This window comes from Lemur catta, chromosome 6 (assembly GCF_020740605.2).
Source record: "Lemur catta isolate mLemCat1 chromosome 6, mLemCat1.pri, whole genome shotgun sequence".
In the NCBI taxonomy this organism is placed as follows: Eukaryota; Metazoa; Chordata; class Mammalia; order Primates; family Lemuridae; genus Lemur; species Lemur catta.
Genome location: NC_059133.1, coordinates 79,760,188 through 79,782,515, shown reverse-complemented (window position 1 = coordinate 79,782,515; position 22,328 = coordinate 79,760,188). Strand labels below are relative to the sequence as shown.

At 33.0% G+C, this 22,328-nt stretch overlaps 1 protein-coding gene across 1 annotated transcript in view; it reads left to right on the top strand.

Moving 5' to 3' along the window:
* ETNK1 (ethanolamine kinase 1) overlaps nucleotides 1-20,501 on the top strand; it is a 67,424-nt gene extending 46,923 nt beyond the window's left edge. The window contains exons 5-8 of the mRNA XM_045554203.1: nucleotides 6,033-6,116; nucleotides 7,785-7,945; nucleotides 17,256-17,329; nucleotides 17,657-20,501. Of these exons, the coding sequence (XP_045410159.1) occupies nucleotides 6,033-6,116; nucleotides 7,785-7,945; nucleotides 17,256-17,329; nucleotides 17,657-17,729 (392 nt within the window). The 3' untranslated portion in view covers nucleotides 17,730-20,501. The remainder of the gene's footprint in view (nucleotides 1-6,032; nucleotides 6,117-7,784; nucleotides 7,946-17,255; nucleotides 17,330-17,656) is intronic.
* The last annotated feature ends 1,827 nt before the right edge of the window (nucleotides 20,502-22,328 follow it).

Genomic DNA, 22,328 nt, shown 5'->3' with positions numbered 1-22,328 from the left:
ACTCTAGTTTGCTTTATTTGTAACTTAGAGGTAATATCTACTTCAGATAGTTGCTGACAAGATTTTAGATCATGCATATATAAAATAGGTAGTACTAGACCAAGTAATTAGCAGCTCTCAGTTGTAGCTATTATACTAAGGTAGGGGTTGGCAAACTTTTTCTGTAAGGGGCTAGGTAGAACATCTTTTAGGCTTTGTGGGCCATACTGTAGTCTCCATTGCAACTCTTCAACCCTGTGTTGTAGCGTGAACATAGCCATAGACAATACATAAATAAATGAGTGTGGCTGTGTTCTAATTAAACTTTATTTCCAAAAACAGGTGGTGGAGTGGATTTGGCCTGAACATACATAGTTTGCCAACCCCTGTATTATATTTATGGCAGGCATTTTACAATGTATCTCTTTTGGAGAGAATGAAAAATGGTTACTGTAGGTCAGAAAGGTTAATTATGTCCTATAAGTACTAGTGAGGGCTCATAGGTACGAGATGAAAATTTGGTTTGTCTTTAAGTGCAACCTGCAGTTTCTAATTTATGATAACTTGAATGATTAATTTAGAATTAAAAAATGTATGTGTGGGTATGTGATTGTATATACATACATACATGTTCATACATACATGCACACAAAGACTATGAGCACCCTGCAACTTGTAGGCATTTTCACATGTGAATGTAACAGGAACTGGTAGGCATCACAGGAAAAAATATTGCCTCTACTTGCTCTCATGATGTCAGTTGACAGGACTCAGGAATATGGGAGAAGAGTGAGCTTCCTTTCTGAAGTTGATGGTAGCTGTCAAGATTTTTGAAAAGTTAGTGCCAGGAATTAGGTGATTGGTAAACAGCGGCCCATTCCTTATCTTCAGGAAATGACATCCTAAAAAGGTAAGAAAAGAATACTTACATGATATGACAATAGAATTTGATACACAATAAGAAATAAAACCAAAAGCAGTGGTTCTTGCTCCAAAACGGTAAGACTTATCATTCATCTTTTAAATTAATCAATTATTAGACTTTATACTAAGTAGAACAAATTGTAATACTACTTACTGACTAACAGACTTCAAATCTAATATTTCAACTAATTCTTCTGCTGACATGTCAAGTAATTGCTAAAGCTTTTGAGATTGCTGTCTCATGTCTTGATGCTCTGTCAGAATGTTTACTGGTCTGATGACTTTTGGTGGTTATTTTGTTTCTCTCCCTGTCCCACATTTCTTCATAAAATCTCACAGAAATGCCTAACATAGAACTTTAAATTTCAATAATGGCAATCACTGTTTAGTTTCTCTGTCAACAAAATACAAGAAGCTGATTTATAGCTTTTAAAGGAAATACAATGAATTGAAGAAAAGGAAAGCTTTTTCTGGGAATAAGGAGTAAACCAGGTTTTTATTTTAGAGTTTTACACACTGTGAATAGAAAATGGGTATGTGAATTCTTAGTCACTTGATTGACTCCAAATCTTGTCAACTGTGTTAAAATTATTAGAAGGCATTGTTATAGTTGTGGTTGTTTTAGTTATGTTTTAATGACTTAGAAGAGTATTTTTAGATTGGTTTTATTTTAAAATTTAAATAAATACAAATTTATTTTGTATTTGGCAACCTGTATTTTCCAGAGTGAGGTTATTATTATTTTTTTTTATGAAGGATAATCTTTAACTCTGTTTTAATTTGTATTTTGAACAACCAATTAGCAGAAAATAAAATATCCCTAAGTCAGGTAATAAAAAACTTAAATGGACCATAAAAACCTGAACTATTAAGGAAGAATGACCTAAAATAGTTACTAGGTTTTTTGTTTGTTAAATTTTAACTCATGCATTCAGGCCCACTGTGTGTTCAATCATAAGAATGTCAGAAATGCCACACTTCTTTTTTCTTTGGTATTTCATACTTATTTTGTACCCCCCCCCGCAAACGTGTTGTTATTTGTCTCAGCATTCTCTGCAAAACCTCCATTTATTCCAGTAGCATTTGAATACTTTTTGTGTGCTAGGTATTGCTCTGTGGATTGCATAATGAAAAATGAAAGGGACCCTACTGCCCCTCCAGAAGGCCATGTAACATTGGAAGAGTCAGATCCCTAAACAGTTACTTAAATTTAGTATGATGAGTGCTATAGAGAAGGTGTTCACAGATAACTACTGGACACCAGAGTGAGGAATGAAGGGAAAGTTTCCCAGACCAGAATACTCTCTGGCTTTTTCTGTATATGAGAGAAAACATTTTGCCAACATTAGTATGATTATGGTTACTTTTCTCATTGTTCTCTTTCCACTTGCATAATAATGCAGAAAAAGGGGAGTGAGCTGGAAAGATTTTCAGGTTCTCATGTTGACTATTTTGCTTTTTATCCCTTTCTCCTAATAACAAAATAAAGAAATTGTCTAGACAGTTGTAGCATGTGATAACTGTGTAGCCTTAGTTAATAAATTATTATTTTTTGCATTCAAAGTACTTTGGTTTTTTGTTGTTTTTTTTTTTGAGACAGAGTCTCACTCTGTTGCCCGAGCTAGAGTGAGTGCCATGGCATCAGCCTAGCTCACAGCAACCTCAAACTCCTGGGCTTAAGCGATCCTACTGCCTCAGCCTCCCGAGTAGCTGGGACTACAGGCATGTGCCATCATGCCCGGCTAATTTTTTTCTCTATATATTTTTAGTTGGCTAGATAATTTCTTTCTATTTTTAGTAGAGACGGGGTCTCGCTCTTGCTCAGGCTGGTCTCGAACTCCTGACCTTGAGTGATCCACCCGCCTCGGCCTCCCAGAGTGCTAGGATTACAGGCGAGAGCCACTGTGCCCGGCCTGAAAATACTTTTAAAATTGTTAGACTATTTTCAGTATACTGAGATTTGAACAGTTAAACCCAGTAGTGTGTAGATTTTATTACTGTGGTGAAGATATGTAAGAAATATAGTAATAAAAAAGAAAATTTAGCTTTTGGAAATTTGCATTGTAATCTTATCCATTAATCATATACTTTATCCAATATGTGTTTGTCACTCTGCTAATTATATACAGACAAATAACAGTCCTACTCCTTAAGGTAGTGGTTCTTTACTTTTTAGAAGTCAAGGATCCCTTGAGAATTTGGAAAATTGAGAATTCCCTCCTTAGAAAATGCATATACACATAAAATTTTAGGGAGTATTCTCATTGTCTTTCCGTTCTTGAAACTGCAGTTAAAAATTTATGTCTTAAAGAATTAACAAGATGGTCATGCCATATGAGCTAGTTAATTATTAATAGTGATGTTGGCATTCCTCTAAAAAATTGGAAATTTTAGAGATCAGAAGTTAAATTTATAGAAGAAAAAAAGATAGTATATTTTCTGTTGATAGGAAGGCATTTTCCAGTAATTTGATTTTTCTGGCACCCTGAATAAGGGAAGTAGGCTTCTTTAATTTTACTCTGTTGCAGAAGATTAAATTTAAGGTTGAGTTCCACTTTGTTTGCAATAGTTTGAAAAAGAATAGTTAATGCAGATTTTTTTTTTAAATTTTTTTCCTTTTAAGCTTTGTGTCTTGTACAATGTGAGTTTGCCAAATTTTCTTCATCTGCTACAGATTAGGTATGCCATTGTTGCTGCCATGTGGCGGCGCACCCCGTGCTTCTTAAACGCACTGACTGGAGGTTTATCGCATCACTTGTTCACATGCACGGAGCCTGGTAACAGCCTCATCTGTATCTTGTTAGCTTCATTTTCTTATTTTTTAAATTTCATTATTTATAACTCAACATAGCATTTAAAAATAAAGGCTAGTTTTAATGAATTAATGCTACTACAAAAAGTCATTGCTAAAATTTTCATACTGAAACAGATTTTAACTTTTGTTAAAATGAGCTATGCTTTAATTAAATTGTATTTACTTTACAAGCAGGCATGTTTACCTGCAGTTTTAACTATATTTGCCAAATTCTAAATATAGTTCTGAAAATTGAAATTGAAGCTTTTATTTATGTGGCAAAAGTAAGCTTCAGGACTAGGCTGTGTATTTTTATTGGCATGTAACAGTTAATATGAGCTCTACAAGAATTTGTGTTTAAAGAGCTAATGTAATCAACAGCTGCAATTAAAAAATTATATTAAAACGTTTAGGTTGGCTTAGTTGTGCAACTTGGTAAATATTCTTGTATCCTGATTTTCTGAAGGCTGGTGGATAGGTATCTCTTAAATCATGCTTTGTCTCTTATGGACAGCTTTGTATAGAGAATTCATCTTACTTTCTTTTAGAATAACATTTTTCCTCCAAAAAGTAATAGTTATTGTAAAGAATTTTTAAAACAACAGAAAAATAAAAGGAAAAAAGTCACTTGTCTATCATCTGTAATAAAACCAGTAGAAACATTTTGTTTTGCTTTATTTCCATTCATCTTTTTTTCCTATGCATTATATATATATTTTTTCTCTTTGGGCATATTTTAATCATTTAGAGCCAGAGTGTTTACTATTTAATATGTACTTTTCATATGACATTTGCAAGTCTGCTAGTCGTTAATTTTGAAAATGAGATTTCTTCATGTTTTATTTTCATGGCTGCAAGTATTTTGTCATGATGATGGTCTTCGCTCTCTCACTCCCAATGATTCTTAGAAAAAGAATTTTAAAACATGTTTCTACTTCCTATTCTGCAGTTTAATAAAGTGATTTGGCTAACTGTAAGACTGTTTGTGGAATAGTGTCCTGTGAATTCAAGAATATAATAATTGTGGTAGTTGAATTGCTGTGATTTATTGTCACCAACATTTAAAACTTACATTTATTATCATAATATGCATTACATTTTGAAAACTGGGGTATGATACTTTGATCATTCTCATTTATTTTACTCTAAACTTGACTGTTATTTATACAAGTTTAGAATTATATATTAAATACAATTATATTTTTGAAATACAACTTTTCTTGAAAAGTTTTTGCTTTTATGTGAAACACATTTGCCATGACATTTTTTGTCATATAATTTTATTTTTCTCTGTGTTTGAATACTATTGACATACTTCCCCAAAGTAAACTTACAAATCTATATCAAGACGTTATAGTTCAAAAGCTGTTTGGCAAAATGCCAATGTCCATTGACCAGGAGTTTGTTTTGTTACTTCAGCTTGATATTTAAAAGTCAGTGTTAACTATACAGGTGTTACACATTTTTTTCAATATAAGCAGTTAAGTATTTTTACAGCCATCTCAGTTTACGTATCTGTTTTAACTCTATGCCCCTGTAAGCCTTTGAGTTTGTGATCCCTGGTGTAGACAGTGACCCACATTGATTTTTTTTTTAAACATCTGTCTCTCTTTTTTCTCTAGTTTTTCTTACTTTTTCTCTTGTGTACCTAAGACCTGTATCTTTGTTGAGCCAAAGAAATCATACCTTTGCTGTTTTTAAAAGATAAAACCACTACCTTAATGCTACTCAGATATGGAAATTTTAGTTATGGAGCATTCGAGGAAAATGTAAAAATATGATAGCAACTAACTTCTTAAATTAGTGGTGTTATTAAGTTGATCAGCAAGTAGTATTATAGTATTACTGCAAGGTTTATAGAATTCAGGTCTCTGAAAGTTTTTATTTGATTTCTACATGTAGATAAGCTTGTCAGTTTACTGTTAGAGCATTATAGATTAGGTTTTTGTTAAAATTACATAGATTATTAACAATTTCAAACAATAGAGTTTTCATCTCTAATTACGCTTAAATTTTTAAGTAACTGATGCCCCCTTGTGGTGAGAGACATATTTTGCTTTTGTTTGTACTTAGAGAATGACTATACCTTCATTTTTCTTTAATAAAGTAGACATTAATGTTCACAAAGAAGCTGTTGATCAAGAGAAATAATTTGAATTTTGTAAAGCTCATTGCCATAAAATTCACAGCCTTACCCTGCATTGTCTCAAAAGTGCATGTAACCAAGCACGTACAATGAGACAAAATATTGGAAGCTATTTAATTACAAATAGCATAGGGATTTTCTGATCTTGTGTGTGATTTCTTAATGTCTTTGTTTTTGTGTCTCACATAGGTGATGTACAGTTCATTGATTATGAATATTCTGGATACAACTACCTGGCATATGATATTGGAAATCATTTCAATGAATTTGCAGGTAAAAATCCAAGGCTTAGCTAATAGAGTAACTTATTTGACTTTGAAATGATATTTTCAGAGTTTTTTTTTTTCTTTCTTTAAAGAAGATCAGCTGGAGCAACATTTTTCTACTTCTTGCTGACCTTTTTTCTTTGTTTTTGTTAATTACTGGAAGAAAGAGGAGATCACCAAAATTTCTTCCTTAATTGCCCTCAGCAAATAATGCATAGGAGAAAAAGAATGATTGGGGCTTCTGTTGAGATCTGACATAGTGCAAGGTGCTTCATAAATCTCATCTCCTTTTCTTCCACAACACACAGGTAATATTCCCAGTTTATAGATGAGGAAAGTAATTCACCAAAGGTCCAGTAAAATACAGAGAACTAAGATTTGAACCTAATATTTTGTGATTTAAAAGCCTTTGCTGTTTCCAGTGTAAACTCAGGATTTTGGAATTTTGGTTCACTAAAAAGCTCAAGAATTTTTGTGTCATTGGCTGTTAATATTGAAAACTTGGTCATTTTTACCCCAGTTAGTCTATAATCAATCTAAAATCACTAGTTTTTTTTTTTAATGTAAGTGGAGTTAATTTAAAATCCATTTTATGAGTGTATGTGGAAACTCGAAATGTTCTAAAACTAAAGATTAGAAAATTTTCCTGGATGGTTTAGATCTAATAGGAATTTTTCATTGTTGAATTTGTGTTTGCATGAGTTTATGTGTTGGGGTATTTTTACATACTTCAGATTACCAGACTGGGAAATAAGTTGAGAAAACGTTTTAATTTATGTTTCCTATTATTATTCTCCATGAAGCTTATTATTATAAATACATGCCATAGCCCCACACATGTGCTGTATGTATTTTTACATATCTCATCTACAGGAGGGAAAACCAGCTGTGCATGTAATGAGATACGTTAGTAATGTAGATGGTCACTGCTGTGAATATAAAAGAAAGCTCAAGTGAGCCAAAACTTCAAAGTTAGGTAGGATTTGGATGTGCAAAGAGAAGGGAGAGTACCGCAGGAAAGGGGAAAAAAAGTTCAAGATGAGTTACTTATTTTCACAGGATATAAAATACATGAGGGAGAATAGAAGGTTGTAAGACTAGTGGGGTAGATTTAGACCAACTTATGAAGAACCTTCAGTGCTAGGCAGAATAGTATGAACTTTGTCTTCTAGGTTTTTCAAACTGTAGATCATGAAATCAAATTTGTGGGGTAATGACCTTTTTTTTTTTTTTTAAAGCAAGGAATAGAAAAGAATAGAAATAGAAAATATCAGAGTTGGAAGATATAGTTGGGGTAAATACTGTTTTGTGAAAATTAATTATATATGTATAAGATCTTAATAAAAATGTGTTTTTCTTGCTATGAGTCATAGTCAAAAAAAAGTTTTAGAGGCACAGTTGCAGGTAATGCTCTAAATGTGAGTGTGTTTAAAAATTTCCTGAGGTGCTTATTAAAATGCAGATTTGGAGCTTTTGATGTAGGTGTTTTTTTGAGGAAAAATTGAAGGAATGAGAATTGATTATGGTGATCAACAGTAATGTGCCTTAGAATTTAAGCTGAAATACAGAATGATTAATTTTTTATGAAAAAAAAAACTATTGTTCGTAAAGATTATTAAGGTATGCAGAAGAGTATATGTTTTTAAAATCTGCAGTGTATTTTTTCCCCCTAAAGGTGTGAGCGAAGTGGACTATAGTCTCTATCCAGATAGAGAACTACAAAGTCAGTGGCTGCGTTCTTACCTCGAAGCCTACAAAGAGTATAAGGGCTTTGGGACCGAAGTTACTGAAAAGGAGGTAGAAATACTCTTCATTCAAGTCAATCAGTTTGCACTGGTAAGTTTAAATGTAAAAATGTAAAAGATTCTTAGGATAGTTTAAAAAGTTTCTAAATTGTCATCATCTTATAAACAATTTCCCATTCAAAGTTTTGTGAATTTTTCTTCAAACTAATGAAAAATCATGATTATTTATAGTTTACATTACTCTATTACACTGCTTTTGAGGACAAAAATTTTGTTTCATCTACTGTTATATCTCCAGCCCTTAGAACAGTATCTGGCCCTCTGGTAGATATTCAGTAATGTCTTATTTAATCACTGGATTGTAGTTAAGGTTAGAATTAATGTGTGAAGCAGTTTCCTATATCCTTGTTCTTTACGTTACAAAAAACATAATCAAAGACCGATTTATGGGAAATGAGGTTTTCCACGTACCTGTAATCATTACATCTTAATGTTATAATAATAAAAATAAGTTGGAAGGACCAGTAGAATTGTGTTTTATGGCTTATTCAGTATTTTGTCTTCTTTATTGTCTTGTCATGAGCATTTATTTCTAGCTTCTTTGGTGCTTTAATGCTTTATTATTATTTTCATTTTTAAGACCGACTTCTCTTTACGTACATTTATTTTTTAGAAAGTATCTCATTTAAATTATCTTTTGAGAATAATGTGATGCATTGGAATGAGCTTTCGATTAAGGTATTAGACAATTAAATTGAATAATAGATCAAAGTTATTTTAGCTGCTATTTTTTAGTTTTAATATAATTTTTATACAATTGACATGGGGAATGTTTGCTATGTTGTCTTTACTGGTAGAGCCTAATGGTGGCTCACAAGTGTACTGTTTTCATAGTCTTGAGAGCAACATATCCCCAGAGTCACTCAGAATACATCTCAGGTAATAGAGTGTGCTGAAATGTGACTTTACCTGCTGTTTTCATATCTATTTTTGGTAGAACTGTTGGTTCAATTAATGCCATGCTATCCAGCTGGCCCTAGGATGCCTGCTGTTTCTATTTATTCTTTCTAAGCATGGTCTTAAAGTAGAGAAAATGAAGGGTTTTCTTTCTCATTAGGTCATTTAATGAACTTCAGAATCATTTAGCCAGTTTTTGTATTAATAAGAGGAATATTATTATTGCTGTAATTTGTATTTTTTCATGTACCCATTTAATTTCTCATGTTCTTAAGGCATTGAATTTATTAATTTCCACATAAAGTCCATATACCTCCCAAATTCTTAGTTAACAGTCCATTGTTTTTAGAGAGCTGACTTGGCTTCCCGTGTGAACTTTTGATGTTTAAGTTTTTTTTGGATACTGTGTTTGTATCTGTACGTGGTATGAAAAAATAGTTACTTCTGGTTTGATCACCAAGTTGTTTATAAATATTCACTAATCAGATATTAAATACTTATTGCTACTCTAGGTCAGGTAGATCGGGAGCTTAAAACAGGAATAAAACAATGCATTCTTTCAAAGTGCTTATAATTTAGAATGGCAAATAAAATGTACAAAATAACTTTTTTGTGATAAAATTTAACACCCATTTCTATGGAAAATTTCTTAGCAAATTGGAATTGGAAGGAAACTTACTTAACCTGATTTTAAAAAAAAAAGAATATCTCCATGAAATGTGCAATAAATATATTCATATTAATAAAATGTCATAAATTCAGTAGAAGGTCTGATGGAAAAAGGATAAAGGACAGTTGATAGAGACATAAAACTTTAAGACCTTTTTGATAATATTCCTAAATAATTTAGCATGTCCTCTGAATTTACATTAGTTTTTGCATAAGGGTATATAGTAAGTTTATTATGCAGAGGTTGATACCAATTTTCAGTTCTTCCTCGTTAAGAAACCATTAAAAACCCTTTGTTTATTAAGCCAATTTTTGTCTGAATTCTTTTTATTTTATCAAAATTCTGCTGATCCTTTGTAGTGTGCTTTTCTTGCCTTTTCTCTTCTAAGATGTATAACTTTCTTGCCTCCGGACCTCCATTGCTATCTTCAGAATAGAAAGAATGTATCAGAAGTTAGCAGACTTACCCACACATGGATTCGCCTGTCCCCCTCACTGAGATTACCAACTTTCCATTTGTCGGATCTGTCTTCCTTTTTCAAGACTTTTTATAGCTTCTTTTTAGCTAGCCAGTTTACCTTCTGCTCTTACCAACTCCTAATTTCATCCCACTGATAATATTAAGTATGTGCCTGCCACATCTTGAATGTTTGAATGAATAAATAATTGGGAATGCTGGGTGAAATATCAGCAAACCCTCAGTCTTTATCATCTTTCATGCACTCTTCAGATCACTGCAGTCTGCCTTTTCCCTCGCTGCTATTAAAAAAAAAATCAAGTAAAGCTTACTAATAATGATGTAATTGCTAAGTCCAATTTAAACTTTTCATTTCTTATCTTACTTGATCTGTCCAGGGCATTTGATAGTATTTACCACTGGTTTTTAAATTTTCTTTCATTGACTTTTGTGATACAATTCTGTTGTATGGTGAAAATAAGGAGATGGTCAAAGTGTGGCTTCACAATTCACACAGACTATTGCCATACAGAGATAATTTTTTTCCCTTAGGTTCACAATGCTTAAAGAGGGGAAGAATAATTTAAACAAATCTCACAGGGATAGATGAGGTACATTAACCACATAGCAAGTAAGTTCCAGAATTATTAAAGTCTAATTCAGTTAGGAGGGAAACAGCCTCTGTGGATCATAAAGTCTAATTAACGATTGAGGCATGCCTTTTTATGAGCAGTTTCTTGGGAGAAACTGGCTTGACCAACACAGGGGAGATTCAAGGCCTGTCAAGGCCTGAACTCTTCTGTTTGAAGAAATGGATGACAGAATGCATCCTGTCATGGCCTAAGCTCTCGATGTGTCAAACTCTTAAGTTTATGTGTACTTTGAAGTCCACTAGTTGAGGTCAGTAACTTGTATATGGGTTCTGAAAAGGTGTGACTTAACATTTCTGAGAGGAGGGGGAGTTCACCCCAAGCTCTGGGGTCTGATATGTCACATTCTCAAAGGGAGGGGGGAATACACTTCCAAGTTCTTATTATACCAAAACATATCATTCATGTACCAAAACTAAGTGTTTTGGGTTTTTTAATGTTTTTTTGTTTTATTTTTTGGAAACAGAGTCTCTCTCTGTTGCCCTGTGTAGAGTGCAGTGGCATCATCATGGCTTACTGCAACCTCAAACTCATGGGCTCAAGTGATCCTCCTGCGTCAGCCTCTTGAGTTGCTGGTACTACAGGCTCACACCACTGCACCAGCTAATTTTTTTCTATTTTTTGTAGAGACAGGTCTTGCTCTTTGCTCAGGCTGGTCTTCACCTTCTGAGCTCAAACGATCCTCCTGGCTCTGCTTCCCAGAGTGCTAGGATTACAGGCATGAGCCACTGCACCTGGCCTCAAACTAAGTGTTTTGAATCATTTCACAGCTACATAACAAATTCTTCCTTGGTTTTTCTCTTTTAGTGCTTTCCTCCTCAGTCTCTCCATCTGGTTCTTTTTTTCCTTCTCTTCGTCCAGCCCTCTAACATGTTGGTATTCATTAGTGTTCTGATTTGGGCTACAACCTTCTTTTACTCCATATTACTTTCATTGAATGATCTAGTCCCAAGGATTTTATTGCTTTCTATTAATGACCATAATTTGAGTTTCTTCCCACTATTGAGCTCTAGACTGTCTCTGTTGGGGGTCCCATTAGTATCTGACCATAATATATTGAAACCTGAGTTTTATTTTGTGCACCCTGTATTCTACCTCATTATTTACTCTTTATTTCACTATCTTGATTTAATTAAAATACCTTCCATTCAGTTGTTATATTCTAAAATGGGAAGATTTTTTTTTCTTGTGTGCCCCTCTCCCTCATCCTCACATTTTTGGTTTCCAAGTTCTGTTCTCCTTGGTTTCTAAAATATACTCAATTTCAGCTCCTTCTCCTTAATTCTGTGACCTTTGATTAAGGCCTTAATCTCTTGCCTGCATTAGCCTTTGGTAGTCTCTTTGCCTCCAATTTTTTTCTGTCTTTAATTCATCCTATACATTAAAAAAGTGATCCTGTCTAGTAGTTAGAGTCTTATTTGTGAATCTGATTATGTCACTTTCCTGTGGCTCCCCATGACCTACAGAATGAAATCTAAATGATGGCATCTACGAATTGTCTTATTTCCCCACTGTTTCCACCTCATACTTCTGGTCTAACAGAGGCATCTTGTTTTTCTTGATATTCTATGATGTTTTATGCTTGTTTTATGTACTTTCGTGTAGGTTACTCCTTCTACCTGAAATGTCCTTTTCCCTGCATCCCTTGGCAGATTCTTTTTGTTCCTTATGGATGTGTCTTAAATATTACTGTTAACTCTTCTGTAGACTCCTCCTTCCTTGTTCACTTGTCATTAAGAACATAATGTATATACATTATAAAGCTGCTTTGATAAGGGTAGAAACAGATCTGAATAATATCAAGGTATACATGTTTTTAAATAAATGGTTAGTAAATGTCTATTGCTCAGGGGGCATGATCCAGACTTGTAAAGATTTTAAGACTTCACTTGTTATTGATTGTTTAGTTAATGTTGAGATGGTGGCAAACAAAAGTAGGCATTATAAAACCAAACAAAATATACATAATGGGTTTGTTAAGCTTTGAGGAGTATTTTGACATGTATGAAGACTTGGAGTTCTTTTTTGGTAAAATATTAAGAGTTACACAGGGGTTTTTCTGAAAACAGTTTGGGGATTTATTAATTTGTTTCAGTTATATAAAGCTTTGAATTTTTCTTTGCAACAGGGGTGAGTAGCCCAGAAATTAAAATGTCCTTTAACAGAGAGGCTTTTATATCTCTAAGTTCCAAATGTGAGAGAAATAGTATTAAGGACTTTCTTGTCCTTTTTGGGAATGCAAATGATGAATGGGCTGTTTCCTGCCTTTCCTCTTCATCTATTTAGAGTCTAATGTTATAAATAAATGTTTCACTTTTCACCCTATAAAAATTGTTGCCTACCAAAATGAGATTTTTGTGAGGTTTTATGTTATAATCCTTCTTTAGTGTAGAATCATTTAGTTAATTTATATCACTATATGAATAAATATTGATTGAGAAATACATTTACGAACTCTGCTTGAAAATGGCAAGAAGAGGCCTGGTGCAGTGGCTCACGCCTATAATACTAGCACTCCAGGAAGCCAAGGTGGGAGGATCGCTTGAAGTCAAGAGTTTGAGACCAACCTGAGCAACATAGCAAGACCCCATCTCCATAAAAAATAGAAAACTTAGTTGGCTGTGGTGGCACATGTCTGTAATCCCAGCTACTCAGGAGGCTGAGGCAGGAGGATCACTTGAGCCTGGAAGTTTGAGGTTGCTGTGAGCTATGATGATGCCACAGCACTCTATCCTGGGTAACAGAGCAAGACCCTGTCTCATACACAACACACACACACACACAGAAAAAAAAACAGAAAGAAAGAAAATGGTGAGAAGAGCTTGGTTGATGTGTATTTAAAATGCACAGCGGCCCCTAATTTTTCAGTCTTTTCCACTACAGAACAAACTTGGTAGGAAGAAGAGATTATAATCCACAGATGATTTTGTATCACTTAAAATATGTAAAGGTGATATAGACTAGTGGTTCTCAAAGTTTTCGATCTTCCCTTTATGCTTTTTAAAAAAAGTTTTGAGACCTCTATGAGCTTTTGTTTATGTGAGTTAGTTATCAATATTTACCATATTAGAAATTAAAACAAAATTCAAAATGTTTATTATATATATTTTTAAAATAATCTCATTAAATGTTGACATAAATACCATGTTTTTTTTGTTTTTTGTTTTTTGAGACAGAGTCTTGCTCTGTTGCCCAGGCTAGAGTGCTGTGGCGTCAGCCTAGCTCACAGCAACCTCAAACTCCTGGGCTCAGGCGATCCTCCTGCCTCAGCCTCCCGAGGAGCTGGGACTACAGGCATGCGCCACCATGCCCGGCTAATTTTTTCTATGTATATTTTTAGCTGTCCATATAATTTCTTTCTGTTTTTAGTAGAGACAGGGTCTCGTTCTTGCTCAGGCTGGTCTCGAACTCCTGAGCTCAAACAATCTGCCTGCCTCGGCCTCTCAGAGTGCTAGGATTATAGGCATGAGCCACCACGCCCAGCCAATACCATGTTTTAAAATGAAAAGAATAACTGTTTTCCAAAATAAACAAAGAAAAAAACAATTTATTGAGGAGAATGGATTATTTTCACTTTTACTAGTTTCTTTAGTGTCTGGCTTAATAGAAGATAGCTGGATTCTCCTATCTGCTTCTGCATTCCATCTGTTGCAATATATTGTTTTGGTTGAAATATATGAAAAAATTAGTTTCACACACATATGTTGGAAAAGAGAAGTATTTTGCCTTTTCAGATAATTGTGGATATTCTTTTTTGATACTATACCAAAACTCAACAAGTGGTAGTTTCTTAAAGGTTAGTTGCAATGTATAATCTAAACATACCAATTAACTTTTTACTCTATTCCATCAAAATCTATTGGCTTATCTTGTACTTTGAATGATTGCCTGTATATGATTTTATAATTTTAACATTATTAGTTTTTGGAAAATATTGATTTATTGAGTAGTGTAGATATCCCAAACGTTGACACATCTCTATATGATACCAAAAGATTTTATATCACCACCAGTGTCATCAGAAAAGCTTATAGTACTGTACTGAGAAGCTGTTAAGCTCATGGAATCAAATACAACTTTTCTCAAGTTCTAATTTTAGGGTGAAAACTTGAATTTTATCATTGGCAACAAATATTGTCAGTATTTTCATTGAAATGACAAGTTATCTTTTTTATATTTAAGAAAATGTCTGCCAAATACCCAAGTCTGATAACTCTAGTTTGTGTATCAGTCATTTTTTTTAAGTAAAAATGGTGTTCCATTAAAAATGTGCAAATTCAACTCACAACTCAATTATCTAAATGCTTTTCTTGAGACAACCATTGTACACATTAGACATGCTTTATGTGTACTTTGTATTTTTTTCCCACAGAATATTAGAACAACACGTACTCTAGGGTAGAAATTTGATAAAATTAATAGTTTTAATAGCTTCATAAAGGACATTCTTCAGTAAGACTAGCTTTTTACTCTTGAGTGTGTGATGGTGAAGAATAAGACCATTATACTAGTACAGTTGCTGCCACTGCCTTGGCTTACAATGAGGTACCAGTAGCTTCACCCACCATTGCTTTTGAACCATCAATGTATATGTTAACGTAAAAAGTGAAAGTGACTTATTTGTATTATTATGAAAATAGTTTTGGGCTTTAGAAACCACTTCTGGGTTCATGGACTACTTTAAGAATTTCTGATTTAGACTTTCAGAAGAAGGAAGTCGTCTAATCTCATAATTTATTTCTCAATACTGAGCTGCTTTCTTAGATAGAAAGAAGACCATTTTTGAAAATCTTTATCATTTTTATTCCAATTTCATATAATAACAATGGCTAATATTCTATTGAATGCTTGGTATATGCGATGTGTAGATACTATTATTACCTATTAATATATTTTACAAATGTGGACCTATTAATATATTTTACAGATGAGGAAACAAAGACACATGTTAAGTTGCTTAAATCCATACTGTAGAGCCCAGTTTTTTTTTTTAAACCATTATGCTTCATGCATGTGACTTTGCCTGTCCACTCTTTAACACATTGTTTATTCTTTCTACACCTCTGAGTCATAGGAAGTTATATATTCTGTTAGTGATTTTTGTTTTTCTTTTAAATAGACAGAATCTTGCTATGTTGCCCAGGCTGACCTTGAACTCCTTTGGCTCAAGTGATCCTCCCGAGTAGCTCTGTTAGTGATATTTTTTGGGAAGACAAAAACAAAATGCAGTAACACTTTTAAGTAGAGATCTTCATAGCAACATACTTTTAAAGTAGAGATCTTTAGATTGAAAAATTTTTTTACATATATTATTTCCATTAATCTTACAAAAAAATCTTATATAGAATACTGAATGGCTAATACTATTCCCATCTTACAAATGATAGATCTGACACTAAAAATTTGTGACTTATTAAAGATTGCAAAGGGAATTAGTGATAGAGCCTGGACTTGAACTTCTGCACCTTGTAATTCACATTAAGAATTCTTTCTTGGGCCGGGCGCGGTGGCTCACGTCTGTAATCCTCGCACTCTGGGAGGCCGAGGCGGGTGGATCGCTCGAGGTCAGGAGTTCGAGACCAGCCTGAGCAAGAGTGAGACCCCGTCTCTACTAAAAATAGAAAGAAATTATCTGGCCAACTAAAATATATATAGAAAAAATTAGCCGGGCATGGTGGCGCATGCCTGTAGTCCCAGCTCCTCGGGAGGCTGAGGCAGGAGGATCGCTTAAGCCCAGGAGTTTGAGGTTGCTGTGAGCTAGGCTGATGCCACGGCACTCACTCTAGCCCGGGCAACAAAGCAATACTCTGTGTCAAAAAAAAAAGAATTCTTTGTGGTACACTGTGCTACTTCACCTACCAAATTAGCTTTTTAAAAATGCCAAGGTCACAGCTATTGAGTACTTTTTTCTTAGAGTCCTTTTGTTGCTGTTGCTATAATGAATTTAGCTGAAACAAAAACCTTACCTTTAAGACTATTTTTATATTGACAGTATTTCTAATTATAATAGTATTTCTTGGGAAGTGAAAACTTACTAATGGTATCAGAAGCTCCGTTAAGTAGATTGTAAAGCACATACAATTATTTTATAGTTGCTAATTACATAGTAATTTCCCTTTAAGTCCTAAGAGTCATTTTTTCCTGACATAAGTAAAGTTGTATTACTTTATGTTGTGGTTGGTTATGCAGAATTGAGCCAACAAAATTATTTTCAGATGTTTGTCACTCGCAGAACATTTTTCACATTTAAATATATTTATTTCTGAGATTGGGATTGGCTTTTTTGCTTATATTTTTTGTCAAAAAACAAAGGCCTTTGATAATGTGTTATAGGAAAGCCTGTTAGAAATTATAACCATGAAAAACACTTAACCAACATCCATGAATGCTGATGCTAAACTCTTCTTTATACAAAGCAGGTCACAGGAATTCGGGCTCTATTTTTAAGTACTTATAATTTACCATAGCTCTTTTGGTGTGGATAAAAGTGATCTGGAGCCATCCAGTAACTGTACATTTCAGTTTGATCTGTGTTTTAGATATTTTATATGACAAGAGCAGCATGGAACTATTGTGTATGGAGATGATGAAGAGGATAGAATTAACAAATTGACATTTGTAAAGAAAAGCATTATCATAATTCCTGATTTTTCTTCCCTTTTTTTAAGGCTTCTCATTTCTTCTGGGGATTATGGGCCTTGATTCAAGCCAAATACTCCACTATTGAATTTGATTTCCTTGGGTAAGTTAAATTTTATTATATGCATTACATTTGTCTCTACTTTTTTTTTTGGATTAACATTTAGAACTCATAGGGAATATTGCAGTTATTTTTAGTCAAATATTATATTCTAAAAGCCACATGCATTTAGTACTTGGTCTGTGAAGAAATCTGCTATAAGCTAAGTGCTCTCATTACTAGAAAAGTGTCCAGTAGGTGGTGCAATAAACTAAAAATACATCCCTTGAAAAATCAACTTTAGAAATACCAGAAGGGTGAGTGGAAATAAAAGAAGGATTAAGTTTTTCAGCTTTGAGTAATTTTGTTGTTATTCTCTTTTCTCACTAGGTATGCAATTGTTCGTTTTAACCAGTACTTTAAAATGAAGCCTGAGGTTACTGCGTTAAAAGTGCCTGAGTAAAGAAGAGATTTAATTATTCACAAGTAGCTGAGCAGTGCTTGTGAATCTTTTCTTAAGAAACTCCAAAAAGCCAATATTTGTTAAAATTCTGTTATTTAATTGGTTATCTTGCTTTACAAATTATGCCTCTAAACAATCGATCTATTTTTAAACAGACTGAGTGATGTCAAGAAATATACTTATTGCTATCAGTATGTGGTGGGTTAGAAACTTGTTAAATCTGCAAAAGGTATAAAGATGTCAGTTTAAGCCTTTCTTTGATAATTTAATCTCTGTTATATGTGAATTATTTATTATAAATTTAATGTGATTCTGTGACTGCTTTCATCTGTTTTTTGAGTGTAAGCAACGAAAATGTTCCAGAGAAATTTTTAAATGTTTTACTTTAATGGGATTAATTTTAGTAAACATTCTAGTTCAGTGTAACGTTTTTATCTTGATGCACTGTAAGTAAAATGAATCATTTACTCTAGAAATGCTAGTCATTGACTGATGTAGATAACTTAGGATGTTCATAGAAAAATACCTGTTTAGGTGGGTGAAATACATTTATTGTCTCTGTTGGTGGTACATCTTGTTGAACTGAGTATTAGAAAGCATTTCTTTTGGGGGGAATATGACTTAGAATTAAATCCCCGTCTCTCTACATAGTCTGGCAGTATAAATATAAATATTTACCATATAATCTTGGAAAAAGTATGAATTAATGCTACCAAAACCTGTATTAAATAATGTTCGAAATGCTAAATATGGTCATTATAGTTACTAGTTTTAGTTTTAAAAATTTTACTATATCAAATTGTTTCTAACCAAAAATTGTTTTACTTACTGAGATAGTCTATGTTTTTGATTATTAAATAGTCACTAGTATTGTTAATTTTTGAAAAAATATACAAAGTTTATCATACTTGGAAATACGAAAATATCATTTAGATTAATTCTTTTTTTACCTGTCCAGACTCATTCCTTATAGTTTAATTTTATGTTTTAGGTTGGTTCCATGTCTTTAGAGTGATAGCAAATGATTACTTGATACATTTAAGTTCAGAGTAATATGTTGAGGCAATTAGAAGAATTAAATAAGGAACATTTAGGACATTGATCTTGTACACTTAAAATGTGACAAATGTGAATTAAACAGAAATAGCCATGGTAGGAGGGCTTCTGTTTGTTTTGATTTTTTCCTATTTTTAAGTGTATTTTTAATTTTGTTTGGGGGTGAGAGAGAGGCAGTTATTATATGGAAAGAAGTTAGATCTTTGATCTTTGGGACAGACTAGTAGGCTTCAAGTTTTGAAGTCTGCTGTGTGTAGTTGAGCAGTCATGGTTAACTTAGAAAATTAGTCTGATAAGCTTTGCACTTTGGTCACATAAGTGCCCATGTACAAAGTTGGCTTACTGGATCTGCATATTCAAAATGTGCAGCTACAGATTTATTCTCTGAGAAATCTTCTGGGGAGTCTGATGTATTATTCCAAATGACTTTTATTCTCAAGACAAGTGCTTTAAAATACTTGGATTATCTCAAGATATTTAAAGCTATTAAAGTAAGTAGAAACACTTAAAGGCCATTTCAAATGGTAAATTCTAGTTACATAAGTAGAATCTTAAAATGTGTTTGTATCTATAACAGTGTTAGACCAAGATTTAGTTTCTACCTCCCCAGTGTTATAAATGTTCACTTTTGTGTTTATAAACCATATTACTGTAAGATCAATAGAGTTTGCCTAGTTGATTAAATGAATGGAACCAATTAATTAGTAGCTTTTTATAATGCTAGAGTGAACTGGAAAACTTATTTTTGGTGGAATTTTCATCTATGGTTGAACATTTTCATAGAACGATGAAGAATAAACAATACTCATGAATTTTTTTTTTTTTTTTTTTTGGCTTTCTGCCTTCTAAAGTGCAACAGTATATATCTGTGGAACTATGGGAGGAGAGAATATAATTCTTCTACCTTACTCCATATTCTTCAAACTATTTTGAATGGAGATTCACTGAACCATTTTTGATAGACTGTGCATAGCTGCCAGCTTTGACACTATTGTGTTTTAGAGAGAGTTATATAGAAGTGAATGTAACCAGGAGTAAAGTCACTCACTTTAGCCTCAGAAGTATGCAGTGGATCTTGGGAACAAAGTAAGATATTTTACTCTATTGCCCCCACTCTTTGCCAGATTTTGAGTGTTGTGATGCTCCTACTTCCTGTATAGGTTTTTGAGATCTTCATGCAGGTTAGCAATAGGATTCAAAATTGCTTCCCTTTATAATGATCAACTATGGGATTCTAAAGAAAGGTAAGTCTCAGCAGCACTGTAAAATCAGCCCTCTAAAATTTGTCCTGTGGCTTGCTGAGATATCTGTTGCCTTTTATGTTAAGCTAAGGAACTTGAATGCCTTACCTAATAACTCAACTGATAGTAAACTCATTTTGTAAATATGAAAATGGCTGTTAGAAGTGGCATTCATGTATATTCAATGTTAGTCCGTAGACCATAGTGGCCTGGATGCTTTAACAAGCAAAATTCCACAATTTCTTTCCCTTTTTTTCCTTTCATACTTGTATGATCTTACCTGACCAGTGATGATTTTTTCCCTCCTAACCCTGTGCTGCCACCATTTTCTGGAAAATCAAAGAGATGTGGTAGTAAATCATATTGTTCACATGATCATCTGAGATCAGTATGAGCACAAAACTCATCAACTAGGTCTGCCTGGAATGTATATAAAACAGTGTAAATAAAAATTTGTAAATTAGTGTGAATTGTATCTTGCATATGAGATTGTGTATTGTTTTGCATTCTCTTCCTTTTTGTAGAAATTTTTCTGTAAGGAAATGATCCAGCTTGTTGGTTTTAGACTGGAAATAGCCAACAGTTCTGGCTGCACAGTGAGATCACAGGAACTGGAAATAGGGTTTATCAGCTTTGGTTAATGTGAGTACTTATTTATTTAGCCTCTCAGTGCCTAATAAAACTTTTCTTCATTTTTAGTTAGCCATTAGTTTTTGTGAGGTAAGATTACTGGAAACATTGAATTCATACACTGTTACGTTAATAGAGCTCCATTCTTTGAGTCATGATTCTATGCTAAAAGAAATTAAAAGTATAATTTAATGGTTACAGACTAAAGTATTACCTTTTCCTATTTTCAGGGTTGTTAACATTTTTCTACCCAAAAAAACCTTGAAATTTTATATATCTCAATGTGAATCTAAATCCCATATATACAAAAGATGTAACAAATAATAGCTCTTACTTCATCTTAAGCATATCTCAGATGACTTTTGTAAATTTAAAGTTGTTCATTATAAGATTGTAAAAGACAGAAGTAATCTTTTAATGACAATTATTTTTAGTTTTTGCTGAACTAAAAATATTTAACATCATGAATATGTTACTAAAGTTTACAGATTTAAAGAAAAAAAAAGTTTTCGCCAAGGTGTCAAAAATTAAAGACCTTCACTTTTAAAATGATACAGATATTTCTTTTTTACGTAACACAGAAGCCTTCGATACCATTTTATGAATTTGTTTTCTTCATATTATAAATGAAAATACTATCAGTTTTATTTTCTTCTTTAAATTGCTGTTAATAAGCATTTTATACTGCATTCCAAAGTGATACAGACTTAGGCTTTTAATACTAATCAGTCATTCAATTGATAGACAAAGTTAACAGTGCTCTATGCTACGAGAGTTTTGTTATTGGCAGCAACTTGCCCTACTTTACACAGAAGGCAAACACTAGTAATTATGCACAGAGGAAAAAGAGTTATAAATATGTGGTAAAGCAGCTTTATCTTTATTTCAAAATTGATTTGTTCTTTTTTTCTTTAGTTCATTAGATTTTAGAATGTCCTTTGACTGAAGGCAATCTGTTTTTGATTCTTTTTAAAAAGAAGCCATTAGTTATATTGAACCACCTTTTTTTTTCCCTCTCTTTCATACCACTTTGTGTGAGTACAGTGTCATGTCTTAGGTGTGATATCTTTGGACAGAAAAGTGTATCTATTATTTTAAATGAATTTTCCTCCATTTTTGAAACTCAATCTGTAAATGTGTTGCTATAAAAGAAAATACTTGGGTTTGTATTACTTAAATATTTGAAAGCTGAAATTAAGAAGATATATTACATAATGAATTAGATTTTTCTGAACAGTTTTTGTGCTGAAAATTTTCATTTCTGGATTATAATTTGAAACGGAATGAAGATCTGAACTATTTGCATGGAAAAAATGACGATAGTGCTTATAAGCACTATAAACCCTTTTGTATTTGAGGCATCCAAAATTCAAGTTTTTAGTAGGTTTCTCTCTGGAAATTTTCTTTCTCTTTTCTGTACTTTATGCAATTGCTGTACTACTGATGTTATAAAACAGCAGGGTTAAAATATCATTATATCTATGTTCATTATGAATCCTGTAGCTTTTCTTAATCCAGCACCTTAGACTGCTTGGCCATGCTACCATGTGCTTTTCTAGTTATGAAAAAATTACTCTCTGAAATACTCCTAGTTTCATTTTTGTTAACTTATTACCCATTAATGGTATTTTGAATATCATTAATCATTTTAATAAAACACCTATGTTTATGA